Source organism: Manis pentadactyla, chromosome 8 (assembly GCF_030020395.1).
Source record: "Manis pentadactyla isolate mManPen7 chromosome 8, mManPen7.hap1, whole genome shotgun sequence".
Classification (NCBI taxonomy): domain Eukaryota; kingdom Metazoa; phylum Chordata; class Mammalia; order Pholidota; family Manidae; genus Manis; species Manis pentadactyla.
In genome coordinates, this window is record NC_080026.1 from 21897265 (window position 1) to 21916519 (window position 19255).

Consider the following 19255-nt stretch of genomic DNA (forward strand, 5'->3'; position numbering starts at 1 on the left):
TATATTCACTCTTTCTAAGTCTGCTTCTGTATCTGAAAAAACAGGAACAATACAAAACCTGCCCACCAGGATTTTTTAAAGATCAAGTGAGATAATGCATGGAAAGTGCCTAGTGCAGCACACTGTAAACACTTAACACAATGTTATCTACTACTACTATTAATAATGGTACTAGTAGCATTAGTTACTTCCCCATTTTAAGTTGGGCCTGTGGTAGAGACTAAAAGATGAAGGAATGTTGCCCTAGAGGTAGGAGTTTTCAATTCCATCCAGTCTTGTTCATTCATTATATATCTCTATCTCTCTTTCTATCTGCGTACATTCCTTCCTAGTTATCCACAGCTAGCTAGCTAGAGCTATATAGACACACCTTTTAAAAAGGGACTGAAGGTAATCATGTAATTCATGTAACAAAATCTAGCCTTGCAAATAAGCTGGAGCTGTCAATGCCTGGGGAGACCATGGGCAAATCTTATATAAAGCCAAGTCCATCAACTATCCCTGTTACACGCCAGCAGCCCCAGTAAGAGCATGGAGGAAGCGAATTTCAAGAGGACAAGGGTGTGAAATGAGGAGTAAAGGAGTGACCTACCTGGGAGATGAGCAGCTGGCAGGCTGCCAGCTCCCGCTCGCTGGCATTCATCTTCCTGTTGGAGTCCATCTGCGCACTCTCCAGCTGCTTGCTGCGGTTCACCAGGGACTTGACCTCCGACTTCATCTTGCTGATGTACAAACGGGCCATGGTGAATTCTTCTTCAATGACTCCATTCACATCTGCCAACTGAGCAGAGGAGGGAATACACTCAATTACTGCCTACAATTTCCAGAAGTTTATGGGGCCCCTGAAACCTATCCATGGACCCTCAAGATGTCTGTGGATTTCTGGTTAAGAATACCTCATTATAGGACCACAAGCTGAAAATGATCTCTATGAAGTACTATATGCTCAACCCCAAATTCTCTGTAACCTCATATAAAAACTTTCAATTAAAAACCTCTACTAAAATGTAATCCTCAGTTAACTAGGTTTTTCATTACAATTGAATTTTACGTAAAAGAGATAATATCAGAAGAAAAAGACATTGAAGATTCAAAAAAGAGATAACTTTGAAGATGTATTCATTCAATGTCATAAACCTTACATTTCTAGAACAGCAGTGAGGCCAGTGTTCCTAAAGGCGACCCTGAGTCCCTATATAAGAACGCAAATCAAAATTTCAATTATGTTCCCTTTAGTCTGCTATTCAGACAGAGTAGTCTAATGGCTTGCATATGTTTCTATAAACAAGGATTGAAATGAAAAGGATTTTCTATACAGACCTCAATTAAACAAAAAACTTAATGAGTACAAACATGTGATTACTAAAGCCACTCTAGAAGATTTTCCTGTATGAGTTCTCCTTGCTACCAATCTATGTTTCCCTGCCACTTCCAAGCAGACAGGAATCTAGTGTATTATTTTGAGTCTAAATCCACCTTTAGAAGAACAAATTCTGACAGCCAGCATTCCTGCATGATCTCATATTTGGCGTCTAAGTTTCAGAGTCTACTGGGCACAAAACCTAGCAAGATACTTGGGACAGAAACCCACTTGCAGTGATGCAAACAAGGTTTTAAAGAGCAATTGACAGAATGAGCAAACTATATGCATATTTTGTTTCACCACCAGAGGGCACCCTAGCACCTCAGGAGAAAGTAAGAGCGCTGTCCAGTACCCAGCAGGTGAACATAAACTTCCATTGGTTCAAGACAATGATTTCAACTATGACTTAGGTTTTCTCATCTTTACAGTACACTCTAACTGCCCACTTTTGTCATTATTGCTCTCATTCACTCATCATATGACTGTCTGTTTCAGTAAACACTTGAAAGCTAGGAATATGGAATTGTGTATCAGCCCTAAAATTTGGCAGCAGATAGGAAGTGTAGGAAACAGCACTGAATAACGCAAGCCAAACTTGGTGTCAACCTTCCCCTAAGAATTACGCGACAGCATTTGTTAAATGACTTCAGTGTCAATCAACACAGCGAGAACCTATGTTATCAGCACGAAAATCTATGAGTATCAACTTCTGACTCCATCTTAATTTAATGGAGGTTATTGCTAAGCCGGTTATATTTCTGCCAACTATCTGCCTTCCCACGCCACTCCTCACTACATTCCTTTTCTAATCTAATAGCATGGAGATAACAGGTGAGAAAAGCCCACAGACTTTAAGTTCAGTTTTGTTCCTGTGCCTTTGTGATTGGTCCAATGCAGAGCAAAGATAAGAAGCTTATTCTTTAGCCTGACTAGGTGTTCTCTGTGTATTGTCAGCTTCTGTAAAAGGGTAAGGGAACATCCATCTCTTTCATGTGGAATTCACAACCTAAACCAGCTCCTGGTGGGAAAAGATCGATGAACCGACAGACTGGGCATCTTGGGAAGGGAACCAACACCTCTTCCTCGGCACGTCTGTCTTTAGACTAGGACCCACTGTATTCTGTGCCCAGATCCTGGGTGAATTGGGGAAGAGGAAAAATATATATAATACAATAATGGGCTTCCTCCAAAGTGAGTGCTGGATATTTCTTCCCTCAAACCCAAACCATAACTTCTAAAGCTGACTCTGTCCTAGGAAGTCTAAAGGAGATTTTGAGTCTGTGCCTGATGCAAAAAACCATATCCCAGGCAAATGGTTTTAACTGTGACATCTCTTAGCTTTTAAGAGTTCATGTATTTATAGCCAATGATTCTGTAACACCCTATGTTGATAAATAGTAACCACACTAGTGGGGGTGAGGACTTAATAATATGGGTAACTATTGAACCATGGTGCTGTATACTTGAAACCAATATAAGATTGTCTATCAATGATACTTCAATAAAAAAAGAGAGTTCATATATTTAGTCATGTATATTCAAAATTTTCAGTAATTCCAGTACATTGTTATTTCAAAAAGAAGAATCAGAATTTATTGCTGAAATGTTATTTATAACTCTCCCCTGGGTCTGACAAGGACTCCAAAAGTACAGACTGGACTGTGTGACCCAGAGTGGATGACTCATCTGGGAGAAAAGGCTGCATTCATGTGGGAAGGCAAATGCTGCCTGCCCCTTCTGCCCTCGTACCTAGGAAGAGCCACCCCCAGCCTACCCACCACCTCCACCGTATGTCTCTACAGCATGGAGTGGCTGTGAAAGGTGCCATTTCTCAGCTAAGTAAAAGTGAGTGCAGTGATTATTCACATCCTAAGACCTAAAAGTCAGAATGGAACTAAAAAATGTCCTACTTTTTTAATGCCCAGAAATGTCAGTTTCTTGCTGGGCAGTACAGAGCCAATGCACAAGGCGGTTGCTTCCAAGAGCTGGAGGGACAGAGGGGACAGAGGAAGTAAGCCTTTCAGGGAGCCCGGCGCCCCCCGCCACCTTTCTGGCCCCAGTAGACGAAAAGCTGTGTTGAAGAGGACAATGGGAGAGGAGCTAGCTGCTGGTGATGTGGGGTGACTCCAGGCACAGGATCTGGAACAGTTCTTCTACATCTCTGGCCCAGCCCCAGGGCCTCTGTCATCTCCTTGAATTTCTTCACCACCTCAGCCAGACCCAAGATTGAAAGAAAATTAGGAAGCTAATCCAATCCATTTCATTCCCTCTCCCTCAACTTTCTATTCAGTTTGTGGCTAGATTTCTGGAAATCTCTGTTTTAAGGAAAGCATGGTGACATACGAATATGAAAAGAAGAGGACGCTCAGGGATAACCCCGGATGAAGTCAACACTAACACTCTCTTGTCATTTGCTCCTTTCAGCTTGTTTTGTTGACTACAAAGTATCATCTGAATTCTGAAAATGTTTCAAGACATGAATGAGCTGGAGAAATACGGGTTCTTCCGTTTCACCGCTCCCCAGGCCTGTTGTGTTCTGGAACTGAGGACTGAGGGACACTCTAAGAACCATCAGTTCACCTCACCCAGGGCACTACCAGAGGGGCCTTGTGGGAACTGAAAAGGATTTAGGAACAAAACGATCAGGGAAAAAGATTTCCTTGATCTGCTTATGTTCTTAGATTTAAAAAATTACATCTATTGAATACTCATAACCAATCAGAAAAGTATCTATATCACAATGATAGATCTAAGAAATACATATGTAATGCATGCAATTTCTGAGCTGGCAACCTTCAAGATAATTTGGACTCATTTTGTCATTTTACAAATTAGGGAAATGACGTCCAGAGAAGGAAACTGACTTGCTCCAAGTCACATGACCCCTCCCCTTTAGCTCTCTTTGCCTTAGTGATCAAATCATGATTATAAGGAAAAACCAAGAATGATTAAGAATATGATGCTCTATAAGAGAGAGTTATCAATGAAATTAGCTAGTTATCAATGAAATTAACTAGGGCATTCAATGTCTGGAATCCAAAATTATCTTAAATATATCATTTGAATATTTAAAAATAGTCTCAATCATACTTCAGATTCCCAAAGGTAAGGATTCTTTTTTTTAATGTCAAAGCAACCAGACACTCCTTGATTTCATTAGCATTTTTCATCAGCTCTATTTCAGAACTTAGCATAAAAATATCTTCCTTTATCATTATCTGCAGCAGGCGCCAACTTCCCATAAATCAACTCTGCCTTCACATTGCAAGGACCATTTAATCACTCCAACCTAGAAGTTTAGAGCTCAACACCAACATATGCTAAGTGCTGAATACTTGGGAGAATAAAACATAGACTCTGCCTGCTCAGAATCATGCCATTATGAGATCAGGTAGACAGGATAAAAAAAGGACTGGCTTACAGTCTTCACATCATTGGTGCCAATAATTCCACCTATCTCCCCAAGATCCTTCAACAGCAAATTCAGGATCTCAGTAGCCCTCTTTTTCTGATGGTTGCTAAGCTCTTGTAGCTGGCTCAGTTCTCTCTGTGTGGTCGTCAGTGTAGTCTGAAAAACACATTTTAACAACAAATTAAAAGGATTGCCCTTTGACTTCATACACATAGCATAATAACATAACATAGGATGGCATTCTTTTATCATTTCATGTGATTTCAACAAAAGAGTGCTTCTAAGTCAAACAAGGCATAGCACCGCATTCTTGGACAAGTGTTTGTCTGGGCCTAATATGTTATATGTCTATATATCAGATGACAATTTCCAGATCAGTGAAATAAATTATTAAAAATAAATACAACCCCAAAGGAGCCCTTAGATTTATAACAAGTAATCATATCTTCCTGCCTACCAGATGTTCTGTTTCAGTTCACATTTTTCATGGTCTAAACATACCTGTGAGCATTCCCAACACACTTTCAAACAAACCTGCTCTCTGGATCACTTTCAAATGCCCATCTGACTTCATAATAATAGGTGGGTCTGGAAGGCCCAGAGGGACATTCGTGCGTTTAGAAAACAACTTTGTAAACGTTTTCTAATCTTCACAGTGAAGTTCAATTGAACACTCTTCATCTCTTTTCAAACTCAGCCAAGTTCAACAAGAGATGGCTTCTTTATAGCAGAAGCTCCATTTTATTGTCAAACATTAGCAAACGCATCTAGTTTCCACCCCTCATGTGTGCTATCAAAAGGCACATATTTTTAACTAACTAATTTAGCAAACTCTCAACATCAATAGAACAGCTATCTTTTGGTGTCTTGGTAGTGACTCAGCCAACAAAGAAAATAATTTCCCTAAATTATGGAGCTAGAGAGGTTAATCAAAGACATTTAAGCAAATTCTTCTATATGCAGCTATTTTACTAGAGTACTTTTTAATGATCTAACTAAAAACCGTAGTCTAAACCAGTCTAGTGATACTCTGGTTTGACAGAAAATAGAACTGCATTTTGTAGGAAATGTTTCATTGTTTTGAGAAGCAAATAATACCGACGACTAATTAAAGAATCCTAAAGAGAAGAGTAAGTAAGCAGAGAGAATCTACGTCTCCTCCTTTCCTACGTGACTTCTGGTTTGTCTTCCTATTTGTGTTTGCTTTGGCACTGCCACTGCTCATTTTGTTTTTAAAACCCACAGAAGCAGTAGTTCCCATCTTGGGAAGCCATTAAAAAAGTCTCCCTTCATGCACTTGGAGGTATGCATTTTCCATTAGCTCTCTGGTCAGCAGATTAGAGCTCTCCGCGCCATCTGCTACTTTCTTGCCCAGGGGGACTGGATGTTTTCCACAAAGCAGGCTGGGCACAGTCCCATGATACCAGGCCATTGGGCTGGGGTGCCAAGAGCAGCTGGTTACAGCCACTCAGCTTCCCACTGCTTATTTTCCAAATAGAAAAAGACAAAATGGACATACCCCACCACCAGCCACCTCACCAGATGCTCGCTGGCCCCGCTACCACTGACTCACTGTGCAGAACCTGCAGCATCTTTCACCAGGAGAATACAAAAGAGGAAATGTGCAGACTGAAGCACTGGTTTAAAACGGGACAACAAACCAACCTGGAGGGCTTGGTCCCAGGCCAGGAGGAGAAGCTGTGGGCAAGGAACGCATTTCACTCTGAAGGGTGAGAAGAAGAGTGAAATCCAAACCTTTCAGGGGTTACCCACTCTCACCTGTTAATACAACATTCTGAGACTAACTTTTGATATGGTAGCATATTCAAAGGTCTGTGCTAAGTGCTTTACATAAACTGTCACTAATTCTCATGCCCTGAAAGAAGCATGTTATTGTCACCACTTTTACAGATAAGGGAATAAATCTCAGGTCTAATACCTCCAAAGTCAAAATTTTAACCAGGACTTCTCTGACTCCAAATCTGTACTCTCTTGACTATTCCACAAGGCACCTCTGTTCATGTTATAAATCCCCTGGATATACAGTAGTTGTGACATGCAGTGCCAGGATGAGCGGGCAAAATCACTTCCACAAAGTATTTCAATTATTGAAGGATTTCAGAGAATGCATCTAAGCCTAACACAGAAAAACCATTCAGCCAACTGCCTTCCCACATAGTGTCTGTCAACACACATCCATGTAAATGCCGGAATGGCAGCCAAGGAAGTCCCACCCCCTAGACATAAATGCTCCAACCGTTTTCTGGGCCAGCTCATCTGTCAGCTGCTCATTGGCCCTGGTCTTGTCCTCGACTTCCTGGGACTTCTGGTCGTAATTGACAGCCAGCTCCTCTAGGGCCTGGAGAACCTCTTTCACCTCATCTTTGGCTGCTTCATTTTCAATCTGGAGACGTGTTAGCTCCTCCTGGATCTTCTCATAGTCTCTTCTTGTGGAAGCTAAAAGCTAGGGAAATGAGATGGCCCAAGATAAACAAGTTGAAAAAGCACAAGAAAACTTATTATACATCCATTAACAAACCATATGCTATTTCAAAAATCTGTTTCCCTCCCTCCCTCCTTCCCTTTCTCCCTTCTTTCTCCTCCCTTCTCTCCTCCCTCCCACTTTTTAGTTTAAAGCTACATAGATTTAACTCAAAGAATTGATTACACATTAAAAATCACCACACTCTGTAGCTGACTGGTTATTCCACACGTTGAACAAAGGATGGGGGTAATCATTTCCAAGGACTGTAATCATACTGACATGGATTTTTAATATTGTTAACATTTCACATTGTAAAGAGTTTGATTTCAGAGTTAGCCAAAAGAGTATAAAAGGACAGTCATCAATTTTTCTTAAAATTCATCATGACTGTATAGAAGGATATACCCCAAACATTAACACTAGTTAAAAGTGAATGACTGGCTTGTGGATGCTTTCAGTATTTCTGTGCCTGTTGTATTTTCTGCTTTTTCTGTAATGAACAGATATTGCCTTAAGAGTATAGAAAAGGAAAAATATTAAAAGAGTTTTAACTATACCAAAAAGGAACATTTATCAGAGGCACTTCTTCCAACTTGGAAATGTAAAGAGATAGAATGGGAAGAAGAGAGCAGGAAATATTCAGCAAATGGAAGCCTCAACTATAGGTAAGAGGGAAATAAATTAAACATGGCTCATCTGATTGCAACACAGATGATCTCTCTGCCAAGGGAAGTGTTTAGGCAGGGGACATACTCACTGCCCTGGAGAGATGAAAGGAAACAAAGGAGATGAGGAAGGAAATGGTTAGAGAGAGACTTACGTCTATGGACGGCTGGGGCTTGGGGACATGAACCCAAACCGCCTGCTACAACTGCATCACATGATCCAACTCATAGCATTTTAGCAATAAAGCAGAAATTACAAAAGAGAAAAAGATCCTTAAATGGTCCTCAGGAAGAGAATTACTAATCATCTTTGTTAATACATTGGCTGTCCTTTGCTTAGGTTCCTATTTGTAAAACACATGGCAAAACACAATGCAAAAAAGACATTTACTGAAGAATTGTATGCCACCTAGGGAGAGACTGAACAAAATTTCCTTCCTTTTTACTGTATCAAATATATACTAATGCAGCATGTGGACCCCCTTCCTCTTTGCTTTCCTCTCCCTCTACTTTCTATTTTTGTTTTGTTTTCTCTGGTTTTGTTTTCCTACAAGATAGCATGTGAAAACAGTGTATATCAAAGACCTGAGCTGGCTTATTTGCAAAGCAAAAAAAAAAGCTAAAACAGCAAGAGACAGGAATGCTGGGCCCTGGGTATGAGGAAGTCGTCTCATCCTTGCCTGACTGCCAAGTTCCTTTGTCCCTGCTCTTCAAAAACTAAGCACAGCAACCAGCTACTCACTCTCTAAACCCCAGAGGTCTACAAAGTCAGACATTTATTTTCTAAATTCAGCTAAAATCAGCTTTTAACAGGTATTGAAAAGATATCTACCAGGAAATTTCCACATGATTCAGTGATTTTTGAAAAAATGCTTTGCAAATTAAATTTCTGGAACAAACATCAGCAACAAAGAGGAATGAAAGAACTTTGTAAAGAAAAATTTATTGTGTTCTTTACCTCATCCTGATCCAACATCTGTTGCTTCAGCTTTTCAGCCAGCTGGCTCTGCTGGTTAATTTCATCATCCTGAAAGAAAACATCATGTTCACTTTTTTTGGTTAGTTATGTCATTTTTGATATCCTGGTTTCCCGATGACAGTCAGATACCAGGATACCACCTGTAACCTTGCTAATAAGATGAAGGGAATGGTGTAGTGCTTCCTCACAGAAGACAGAGTGGTTCTGGGATCTTGATTTGGTTAAAACACCTCGTCATCCCCCTTTCTCAGCAAATGAAATATTTTGGTATTCTGGGAAATGTATTGTAACATCCTACACATTCAACTCAATTCCTGCTCACACAGAAATCAGAAATCTAGGGTTGGGGAACCGAAAGGGACCGCCCACTTCAAAGATGTTAATAGTAAATTCCTAGCTCAAAAAAATAAGGGAGTGAATTTCCAGCCATGTGCACTGTAATGTATTCATGTCCCAAACCTTGTCAAACACATCAATGGCCAGGAATGCTGCCACGTGATAGGTAAGAAAGACCAGTATTTCCACTTCAAATCTCTTAGATTGGAAAAATGTTTGCTAGAGAATTAATCTTTGGTATGAGCAGACCTCCATTTTGATTAGAAGTTAATTTTTTTACTAGTTAGAGAAAACTAAAAAATCTGAAGGAAGCCGGGGGAGCAGAGATATGAATGCTTCCGTTCTGGCCTGTGGGGAAGGATCTCCCCACAGGCAAACTCACTCTCCTCACTTGAATTTTATGCCACTGGGTATTGCTACCACAAAGCAGAGCTGTCCACCTCTCACCACCCCATGCAGACGTCTCTGCCTCTCCCGAGACACCCCACCCAGCGCGGGCACAGCAGCGGGCGGACGACGCCAAACTGCATGAGGCGCGGGCTTTGCTACAAAGATGTTCACGAGTTTGAATGCAGTCTTGAAGCTTAGCCTGCGAAGAACAACTTGGCTTCATATGTGCCTTTCCCTCAGAAACAAGAGAAAATCCTATTTGATGACACTTCTGGGTCTAAAGCCAAGAGTCGGATTCAGTTCAGATTCAAGGTCCCTCTTCATGCCCGACGCTGCCCAGGCACCTCCATCAGCAGCCCATGAACACTTGCACTGAGCTTTCTGCCTTTTCCAGAGGTAAGGTGAGGGGTAGACTCAAGGGCCTGGGTCACAGAGCCAGAGTGCCATGGAATATTCTCTAGACCTGTTTAGTGATGTCTATACATATATTTAAATTGGATTAACTCAGTGTCACAACTTATGTTTTCCATGGAAAATTTTAAAATCATTATTACAGGATCTGTACCTCCTTTTTTTAACTGTAGAACATTTTGGCCTATGTCTCTACTCAAGGAGACCCTGTTTTTACTGAACTTTTTACACCAATGTTTCTTTAATGGTCCCACAAAATACTCGTGACTTTCCTTCCCAAACCAGATTTCTGGCAGGATAAGTAGGGAAATTACACACCAGAGTGAAACTGCCAAAACACAGTACTTCTACAACTAGGCGGCTATTTTATAGAACATATTTTCTCTTCTGCTTTTATAAACTTAGAAAGTCAGTTACCAGGAACAATTTTGTGTTTATGTTCCTTGGCACATAAATATTAAACAACTTAACATAAAAGACTTGAGTTTAACATTGAAGAGCTGCCATCTCTTCCCCTGGGATATATAAGCAATGGCTACAAGTGATATAAATCACAGGAGAAGCAAAACAGGGGAACAAGCGCTTTGTTCTTATACTGTGTTCATTTCAGAGCCTCAAGAAAGACACAGGTCTCCTCCCTGACAGGTGACAAGCCAGGATACAGTGATTTTTGAGGTTCAATGAGAAAACAAGGAGCCCAAGTCCACCTGGGAAGGATGAAGAACTAGGATTACATATAAGGACATGAATCACTGGTACCAGGGACATTTCCAAAGCTACACTTTACTCTTTTCTGAGGCAAACTCCCTAAGGAATTAGCCTAGCTCACTGTGCTTTTTCAAACTTTTATAAAACTTGCAGAATAAGAAGAGGTGCTGTGCAGTCTTCATCTAGACCTTCAAGTGCATCTCTTAAAGCACACTCGTTCTGATGCTATTCAAGATCTAGCCCATAAATAACATTTAAAAGCGCTCTTCAGGAAATAGTCTTATGTTTAATTTTCTTATACATGAAAGAGCTGAACTGTCAACAGGCCACCTTTAATCATAAGCATGTTTTTGTTGCAGTGATAACCAATGCAATATGATTCAGCTTCTATTTCTACTTACTTCCTCTTGTACATCTCCAGCGGCACACTAGTATCTGGGAGGGGACAAGGAATAAAAGAGAGTGCCAACACCCATTTGCTCAACTTGTAATGGCTTTTAGCCCCTTTCTGCACCCCCCACCTCTGATAGCACATATGATGGTATTCTCCCATAAGCAAACAGAACCCAGAAGGGAGAAGACAGAAAAGAAACTAATGTTTATTGAATATCTGCAATGCACTAGAAACTTTGAATCCCCACTATGACCTTTTGAAGGAACAGACATGAGCCTCACGCTGCAGATGAGAAAAACATCTTCAGCAGGGTAGAGGAGCAGCCCAGGTCTCAGACCATTAAGTCCCGATCTGCCTCCCCGGCACAGGCTTTCCCCCTGCATAGCTCTGCACTGGGAGAGGACCTGGCCTTGGGCCCCAGCACAAAGGGACAGGGAGGGCAGCTAGGAGGAGGAGACTGTTTAGGCTTTCTCCCACCATTTTCTCAGTAGATGCATTAGGGTTGGTAAGTTCCTCATTTAAAGGGCTAAGGCCAAAATGAGATGAGCACTAGACTGGGAGCAGGAAGATACATAGGCTCATTCCAGCTCTGCCATCTATGGGCAAGTCATGAAACCACCCTGGGCAAGTTTTCATCTAGACCTAGATACTTTCAGCTCTACCACTCAGTAATCTAGGAAGGTGCCATGCCCCAGCTCATGGATTCTCAAAAGCTCAAACAACCTACCTCATCAGAAGCATGGAATACCTTCCAGAACTTTTAAGAGGACAAGTAAGAACCATAGCTGATAAGACATACTCAGGCGTCTATGGGTAGGGTTACTAAGGTCAAACCACTGGCTGCAGTGCCGTCCGAGGCCAAGGCTTGTGAGCTCACGCTCTCCCAGGCCTCTCAGCATCACCCTGTCATGACCACATACGTGAACATCGCACTGTGTGCTTCACAGGATTTTCAGGGCATATGACAGAAAATGTCCCAGGCTGGTCCCAGGCTGGTCACCAGGAGGCAAAGCCTCTAGGGTTGAGTCTGCCAGCTACCAGCTGCACGCTCCCGAGGTGCACTTTCAGCACCCTGAGCTCGGTCCTCATCGGAAGCTGGAGTCAAGCCTCCCTGAAGTCTCTCAGATCAATGAGAAGCTCCTCGTGCCACCAAGGTGAACGACCCCCATTCCGACCACGTCAGGCACCCGTTCACAGAGAGCAGAGTGTGGAATCAGGCCATCACCTCTCATCCAGGATTCTTTCTAGAGATCACTACAAATAAATCTATCAATTATAAAAAATGGGGGGCGGGGAACACAGTGCGTTTAAACGGTAGCATTTGGAGGAATCAAGAAATTGCATATATTGTTAATTTACAATTGATCTCCTTCTCTTACTTTGAGGTTTTGCCCAATAACACCTGAGCAGAAATGGAAGCATGACAGAATGGCAAGTGGCTAAAGGGCGACTACCCCAGCTCCCATGGGGGCGAGTATCTTCTCAAATAAGTTACCAGAGGGTAGGGAGAGCCCAGTTTAAGGCTGTGATTATAATGCAAACCCCAGGAGTCACAAATACAAAGCAGAACTAGCTTCCTTAAAATGACAGTGACATGTCAGTGTCAAGGTGATACCAGACTGAGCTTTACTCAGAAAAGAGAGGCCTGCAAGATTAATGGTGATGTTCACATAACAAGCTGTTTTGTCCAAGCCAGAGGAGTCCCCAAGCACTCTGTGCATAACCACAGCAGAAAAGATTAAATCATACTAAAAATATCAGCAACCTTGATGAAATAAACCGAAAGGATTTAGAATATTCCAAGGGCAACATGTGAAACGTCACGTCAATTTAATTTCCTACGCCTCTGGGATTCCTAACCCGACCTTCACAAGGAATGAATGATACACAGTGTTCTCCAAGGTCTCTTTTCCTCTATTCCAACTTGTGCATTTACATAACTATTTGAATCCTGATAGTCCCCATAACAGTGGACATCCCTAATCAGCATGTTCAGATACTTCACTCAAGAGTATGCCCCTGAACACAGCTTCGCCAATAAGGTAGAAGCTGTCAGAGCAGAGCCCACCTCTACCGGCTCCTCATCCCAGGCCTTAGAGCGACATGATTCAAGCACATACTCAGCTTTGGGAGCCACACCCTTGCCCCTAGAGCTGGAACTACCACTGGGAGTTTCCAAGAGGCAAGGGATAGGCCCAAAGAACAGAAGGGGAACCTAACACAGACCATGCACACTCACACTCACACCCACTTGCGTGGGTGATCCAATTTTTAGAAGCCCCAGTCTGACTTCTAGAAGTGAAGACTGTCTATCCAGTTCGACCCTCACACTTCCAAATTCCTATGAAAGTTTCCACTCCACATGACTCCAGTTCCCTGAGCCTGCCCAGTCAAGAGTTGGAAGAGATATCAGGCACACAGAACATCAGCCTGCAGCCCTACATCAACCCCACGGGGCTTGAAGCTGCTTGTGGCCATCGGGTCTGGGATCTGCCACCTTAGGCTTTGTACCAGAGTGAGGATTATAGTCTCTGGCTACAGACCTTATCATCCAGTTGTCTGTAGAGGCTGGAGATCTCCTCATCGTACTTCTCCTTCTCCTCTGCAGAGATGCCAGTGGCAACAGGAGCAATATTGTCTATGATGGGGGTGTTGTCACAGGGCTCCAGGGGCTTCTGGTCCTTAGCACTGATCTGTTCATCCTCAGGCACAGCTTCTCCTGCAAAGCACAGCCCAGAGAAGTTGGGGATTAAAGAAACTCAGCATGCCACCTTCCAGGAAGAGTTCCAAAAGAGTCACTCCTGTGAAAAAGACACAGAGGACACAGTAGAGAGCTGGTGTAGGGAGTTGGAGTTCGTGCTCTTTTTATTTGACAAGAAAGGTTGTAGTTATCAACCAAAACTAGTGTAAGGGAAAACAGAACTATGCAACATTCCTTATCTCATGACGTATCTCTTAAATAAACTGGTTCCATCAAACATGGACGCTCTGAACAAATCCAATTTGCAGGGATACCCAGAATTTTTAGAAAAAAATGTCCTTTTGTTGAGGAATATTCCGGGGCTTTACTAGTATCACATTCTATCTAGTGATTGACTCACAGGGGAACAGACCTCTGAAGCATCCTCATTACCAGTGACTTAGGTTACCATTTCATTAAGAGAAACAGCCAATTCAAGGCACAAATTTGCTACTGTTGACTAGAACACTGTAGGGTCCCGCTCCTCTGAATCTGAGAGTCTCTGAGTCTGAAGCAGGAAGCCAGCGCAGCCGTGGGCCCAGGAACTCTGACTGATACTGCATGAACACATATTCCACTGCCAGTCTCTTCCCTGGGAAGTAAGAATTAATTGGCTTGGTTGGGGAGTTCAAACAGAATAATTTCCTGTGATGTCAGGTAGTCCCAGGAAAGAAAAAGCAGCCAGTTCAGACTATCATGCAGAGACCCTGCATACCACTTCTCGGTCTGAAAAGTAGCATTTGTTGAGGCCCTGGAAAGAGCACTACCAAATTTGACCATGCAAATTGAGGAAAAGGGTGAAGTTCTCGGAACTGGCCAATGGCTGTCCCCAACAAGAAAATCCCCTTGCAAACAGACCGCACTAAAGGATTTTATGGGAACCATGTGGCCCAACCAAGTCTCTCAAGTATCTTCTTGGAAAGCAAACCAAACCAAACATACTTTTCTATCACAATGTTTACCATCAACTTCACACTCAGTTTGCTACCATCAGCATCTACATTCCAGCCTCACCCAGCTCCCAGCCCATAAAATGCGTTTTGTGGAAATTCCCCAGGAGAAGTGCCTTGAGCTAGAGAAAATTTCTCAAAAAGAAAAAAAAAAAAAAGACAGGAATGAGATCCTCTATGGCTTCATTAACAGTATATGTCACACCTCAGGGAAGCCACAGGAATACTGTACCCAATTCTCCCATGACATCCAAGTACTCTGTGATGGGCTAGCTTTTTGCCACTTAAGATTCCAGGATCGCACCTGATAATCACAAAAAGGGAGAAGACCTCCACGTCAAATAAAATGAACACGCAATGATGTCCCCTTCTCATGCCATAGTTCTGTTTGAAACAGCGACTGGAAGCAGAACCTGGAATCAACTATTACTTTCCTGAACACGCAAAACTGAGCCAATCCTTTTTTCTTCTGAAGCTCAACAAGACTGTACTGTACCTCAGCCTTTTTCTAAAATTACTGACCTGAAACAAAATCAGAATATCAGAGTAGCCTTTGAACTGAACCTGAACCAAATCAATATTTCATTCAGATCCAATTCCTGGTTTAAAATATCCATCAAGGACCTTAGTGAGCAGACTGGATTTCATCCAGTTAAAGAATCTATACTTTCTACGTCTGCTAAATCCACAGGCTAAAAAAAGCAGCACCATGTTCTGGTTCCTAAGATATTTTTTTTTTTTTGCTTAAAAAAAATATACACATATAATGTTCTAAGAAATAAAATATTAAATATTTTATATATTAAGTAAAATACTATAAATAATAAAATATCTATTAATATATAATATGTATGACACTATATAGAGTAAAATACAAAGCATGGTTGATCCTTGGATAACCCAGGTGGTTGAAAATCCACGTATAACTTTTGACTCCCCAAAAACTGAACTACTAACAGCCTACTGTGGACTAGAAACCCTACCAATAACATAAAAGGTTGATGTTATATGCATTAGACACTATATTCTTATAACAAAGTAAGGCAGAGAAAAGAAAATGTTTTTTCAAATTGTTGCAAATCTCCAAAATGTTTTCCAATATATTTACCAAAAAAAAAATCCATGTACAAATGTACTTGTGCAGTTCAAACCCGTGTTCTTCCAAGATCAGCTGTATACATCTATATATATCTTTTTCTAACCATAGGGTATCCACTACAACTTTTAAATCCTCCTTCAGCTCTATCCCCCAATTCTGTTCTTTCTCCACAGAAAGTCACTACTAACACTTTGGTAAATGTCCCTCCCCTACTTGGATCATGACTATGTCTCTAATTTTTCAGTTCTATCTTATGAAGTTTGTGAACAGGGCAGTCTAGCCCTGTATGAATTTAATCTTCCAGCATAAGCTTAATGAAGGTGAAAAACTGTAACTGTACTAGACCAGAAACTAGCCGGAATATGGTCCTATTATCCATAGTCCAACTCACCCCAAGTCCAGAGGTAACACACAAAAACATTGAAGAGCCATATGTTCTTTGGTTCCAAATGGCCAGAGAGACAGTGATAGCAGGAGGCAGGGGCCAGCTAAGGAGCTGCTTGGTGGGTGTTTCTATTCATCTGGGGAGGCAGGAGCCAGGGATGAATCCTCATAATGTCCGTAACATAGGGACCAGTGACCTGCTCTAACCAAACGCCACAGGTTTGCCTTCCCCTAAGGCTCTCTTCTCCCACTGTGGAATTTCAGCATCACTAAGTGCCAGGGTTGTCCCAGTTTAGAGAGGTTCAACAAGCTAGCCACCGATACAAGGTACTTCCAAAGTGATACCAGACTCTGCATAAACATCTCCAGGGCCAAGCCACACTGCATGCACCTTTTAACAGATCTAATTAATCACAAGCCCATCTCCTGCTTAACCCCTTCGTTTGCTTTGTGTAAAGGAGAGAAAATAATAATGCCTTTAATACAATATTGTTCTAAAGATCAATTAGAATAATATATGTAAAAATCACAAAAGGTTCCTCTTCCTAACTAACTGTCAACATTTTAGGTTTTTCAGATAAATTATCTTTACTTATTCTGAGATGAATGTTCTTGGGGTCTTCACAATACCTTTGTGGTTGGCTGGAGCTCAGTTCCAAAAATAAAACACAACATAGCTTCACCAGGCCCTTTCATGTTTATGTTTATAATTACTGTAACAATGTTTGAAACCTATAGCCCACTTTCTGGTTTCTCATGAGCAGTTCTCTGAATCAAAGCATTAACATGTCCCCTACAAAGCTACATCGAAACAACGAGCCCTTCCCAGTTTACATTCTAAAGGTCAGGCAGTCAGGATTATTTTTTGCAGCAGCCGTTCAGGCCGAGAAGAACAAAGCGGCAGCACACAGGAACCAAAGCAGCAGGCATCTGCAGGAGAGCACAGCTCCTGCCCAGAGAAGAACCGAGAGCTGGTTTTCCCAAACACTGCTGCCCTTCAAAGGGCCAAGAAAATGACTTCCAGAAGCATCCCTGGTAACTACACTGTCCAGCTCACAAACACGTCTGGGGATTGTAAATTCCCAACACTATGCAAGACCTGACACCAGGCAATCTGTCTCCATGGCAATCTCAGCACGTTAATCGAGAATATTCCCTGCGCTGCGGTGGACCCGGTCTCCGGAGAAGCCCCCACAAGGTGGTCACGGACTAACTGACTGGAACAAGGAAGGCAGCTGTAAACAAATCCTGGGGAAATGAAGCCCTAAAATCCGGTGGTGGGAGGACAAGAAAAGAACCACCAAATGAGGATTAGCATCTGCTTTTACTTTATTTTTATTCTCCTTCTTCTCATTAAAAGCAAATTTCTCTTAGTTTATCCCCTGAGGCATTATACCTGCCATCTACAGGGAAGGAGCTTATAATATTATAAAGCACCTGATTTTCTAGAATGAAAGCTCCCCACCCCCCTATCCCCCAACTAGAAACCTTTCCCTTCTTTAAATAAGCATTCTGGCCTTTCCTATTGTCAGATGTAATTACCTTTAAGGACTAAAAAGATTTGTGTGTACTCAGGACTAGACCTGTAAGGTTTGCAGAGCATTTTAATGATAAAATAAAAAACCCCAGTGTGCATAAATAACATTCCTACAAAAAGTAGAAATCTATCAACTGCAATAAAAAAGAAAGACAGGCTAATCAAAAGTTCTTGTTCGGGCTATTAGTTAAAAATTTTTTTAAATAGGCTTTTTGGTTTTTGTGTTTTCAAAAAAAGAAAAAAACCATTAGACTGCCAGTGATTCATTAAAATTTCACACATGAAATAGCAATGAGCTAGTTATCCTCTTCATAAGTTGAGTCCCTAAAGCCTCTAGAGAACACAGAAAGGTAATTGCATTCTCTCTGCAACTCCAGGGCAGAGATTTACTGGTCACTCACAGCTTCCGGCAGAAACCACAGCAGAGCTGGCAAAGGAGGTGCTTTTTTTAATACCAATTAAACAGGCCCAATGGCAGACCTAATGGTAGGTAATTTCTGTATCAAAGAAACTAAAAGGAAATCTTTAAGTTGCCAGATGGATAAGAGCAGCTGGCTACAAGATGTCATTATATAAATGTGAGGTTTAAAAAAAAAAAACCATTCCTTTATGGGATTATTTTGCACGCAAATAGCATCTTTCACTTTCACCCTAGCTCCTAAAAATATTGTAAGCAGCTTAAGACATTCTCTTGAATCCCTTCTGGAGCATTTTTCTAATAAACTGCGCACCCAGGACTCTATCGTCTTTACATTCCTGACCTCTTGAGTAGGCCACAACGTTCTCTTAGCGCTCTCAGAAGAAGGGGCCTAACAAATTAGGATCTCTCAAAAAAAATGCTAACTTACGAGCTTCTACTATGATTATGAATCGGAGAAGGAAGCCAGCATCTTCTACATATTTAATACTAAGAGAGCAAAGTATGTTGCAACTATGGAGGCTGCACAGTTCCGCCGAGTCCCAGATCACACTGGGGGTTACAGGTTTAGCTAGTTAAGGACACCAGCCTGCTGGCCTGGCAGGTTGTAAGTTTGGAGAACAAATCTGTTTCAGACTGCCGATTTTCCATGCCTTCTCAGCCTGGGATGAAATAACTTCTTCACATGACTTCAGCAGATGGAGTAAATCTGCATCCACTCTCTTATTTAGTATTATATTCAATTATTCAAGAGAAATAGCAGCTAGGCTGTACTGTCAGATCATTTCTGTGCACTCCAGACACCTAGGTGTTCAGGGCCTCCTTTTCTAACCTAAGCCCCTGTAAAACACTATTTGTTAAAGCGCAAAATTCAAAGTAGTATCAGGCGTGAAGACTGAGCTGGCAGTGACACGGAGCTATGGACCGAACCCCGCTCTAAGCGTCACGCCCCTGGGCCCTCAGCCTCCCTCCCCATCTTCCTGT

At 41.8% G+C, this 19255-nt stretch overlaps 1 protein-coding gene across 1 annotated transcript in view; it reads right to left on the reverse strand.

Annotated features, from left to right (window-relative positions):
* The window catches only part of KIF5C (kinesin family member 5C), a 137736-nt gene that overhangs the window by 30740 nt on the left and 87741 nt on the right, over nt 1-19255 (reverse strand). Inside the window, exons 12-16 of the mRNA XM_036928306.2 lie at nt 13687-13862; nt 8884-8952; nt 7033-7239; nt 4785-4931; nt 593-781 (exon numbers count right to left, since the gene is read on the reverse strand). Of these exons, the coding sequence (XP_036784201.1) occupies nt 593-781; nt 4785-4931; nt 7033-7239; nt 8884-8952; nt 13687-13862 (788 nt within the window). The remainder of the gene's footprint in view (nt 1-592; nt 782-4784; nt 4932-7032; nt 7240-8883; nt 8953-13686; nt 13863-19255) is intronic.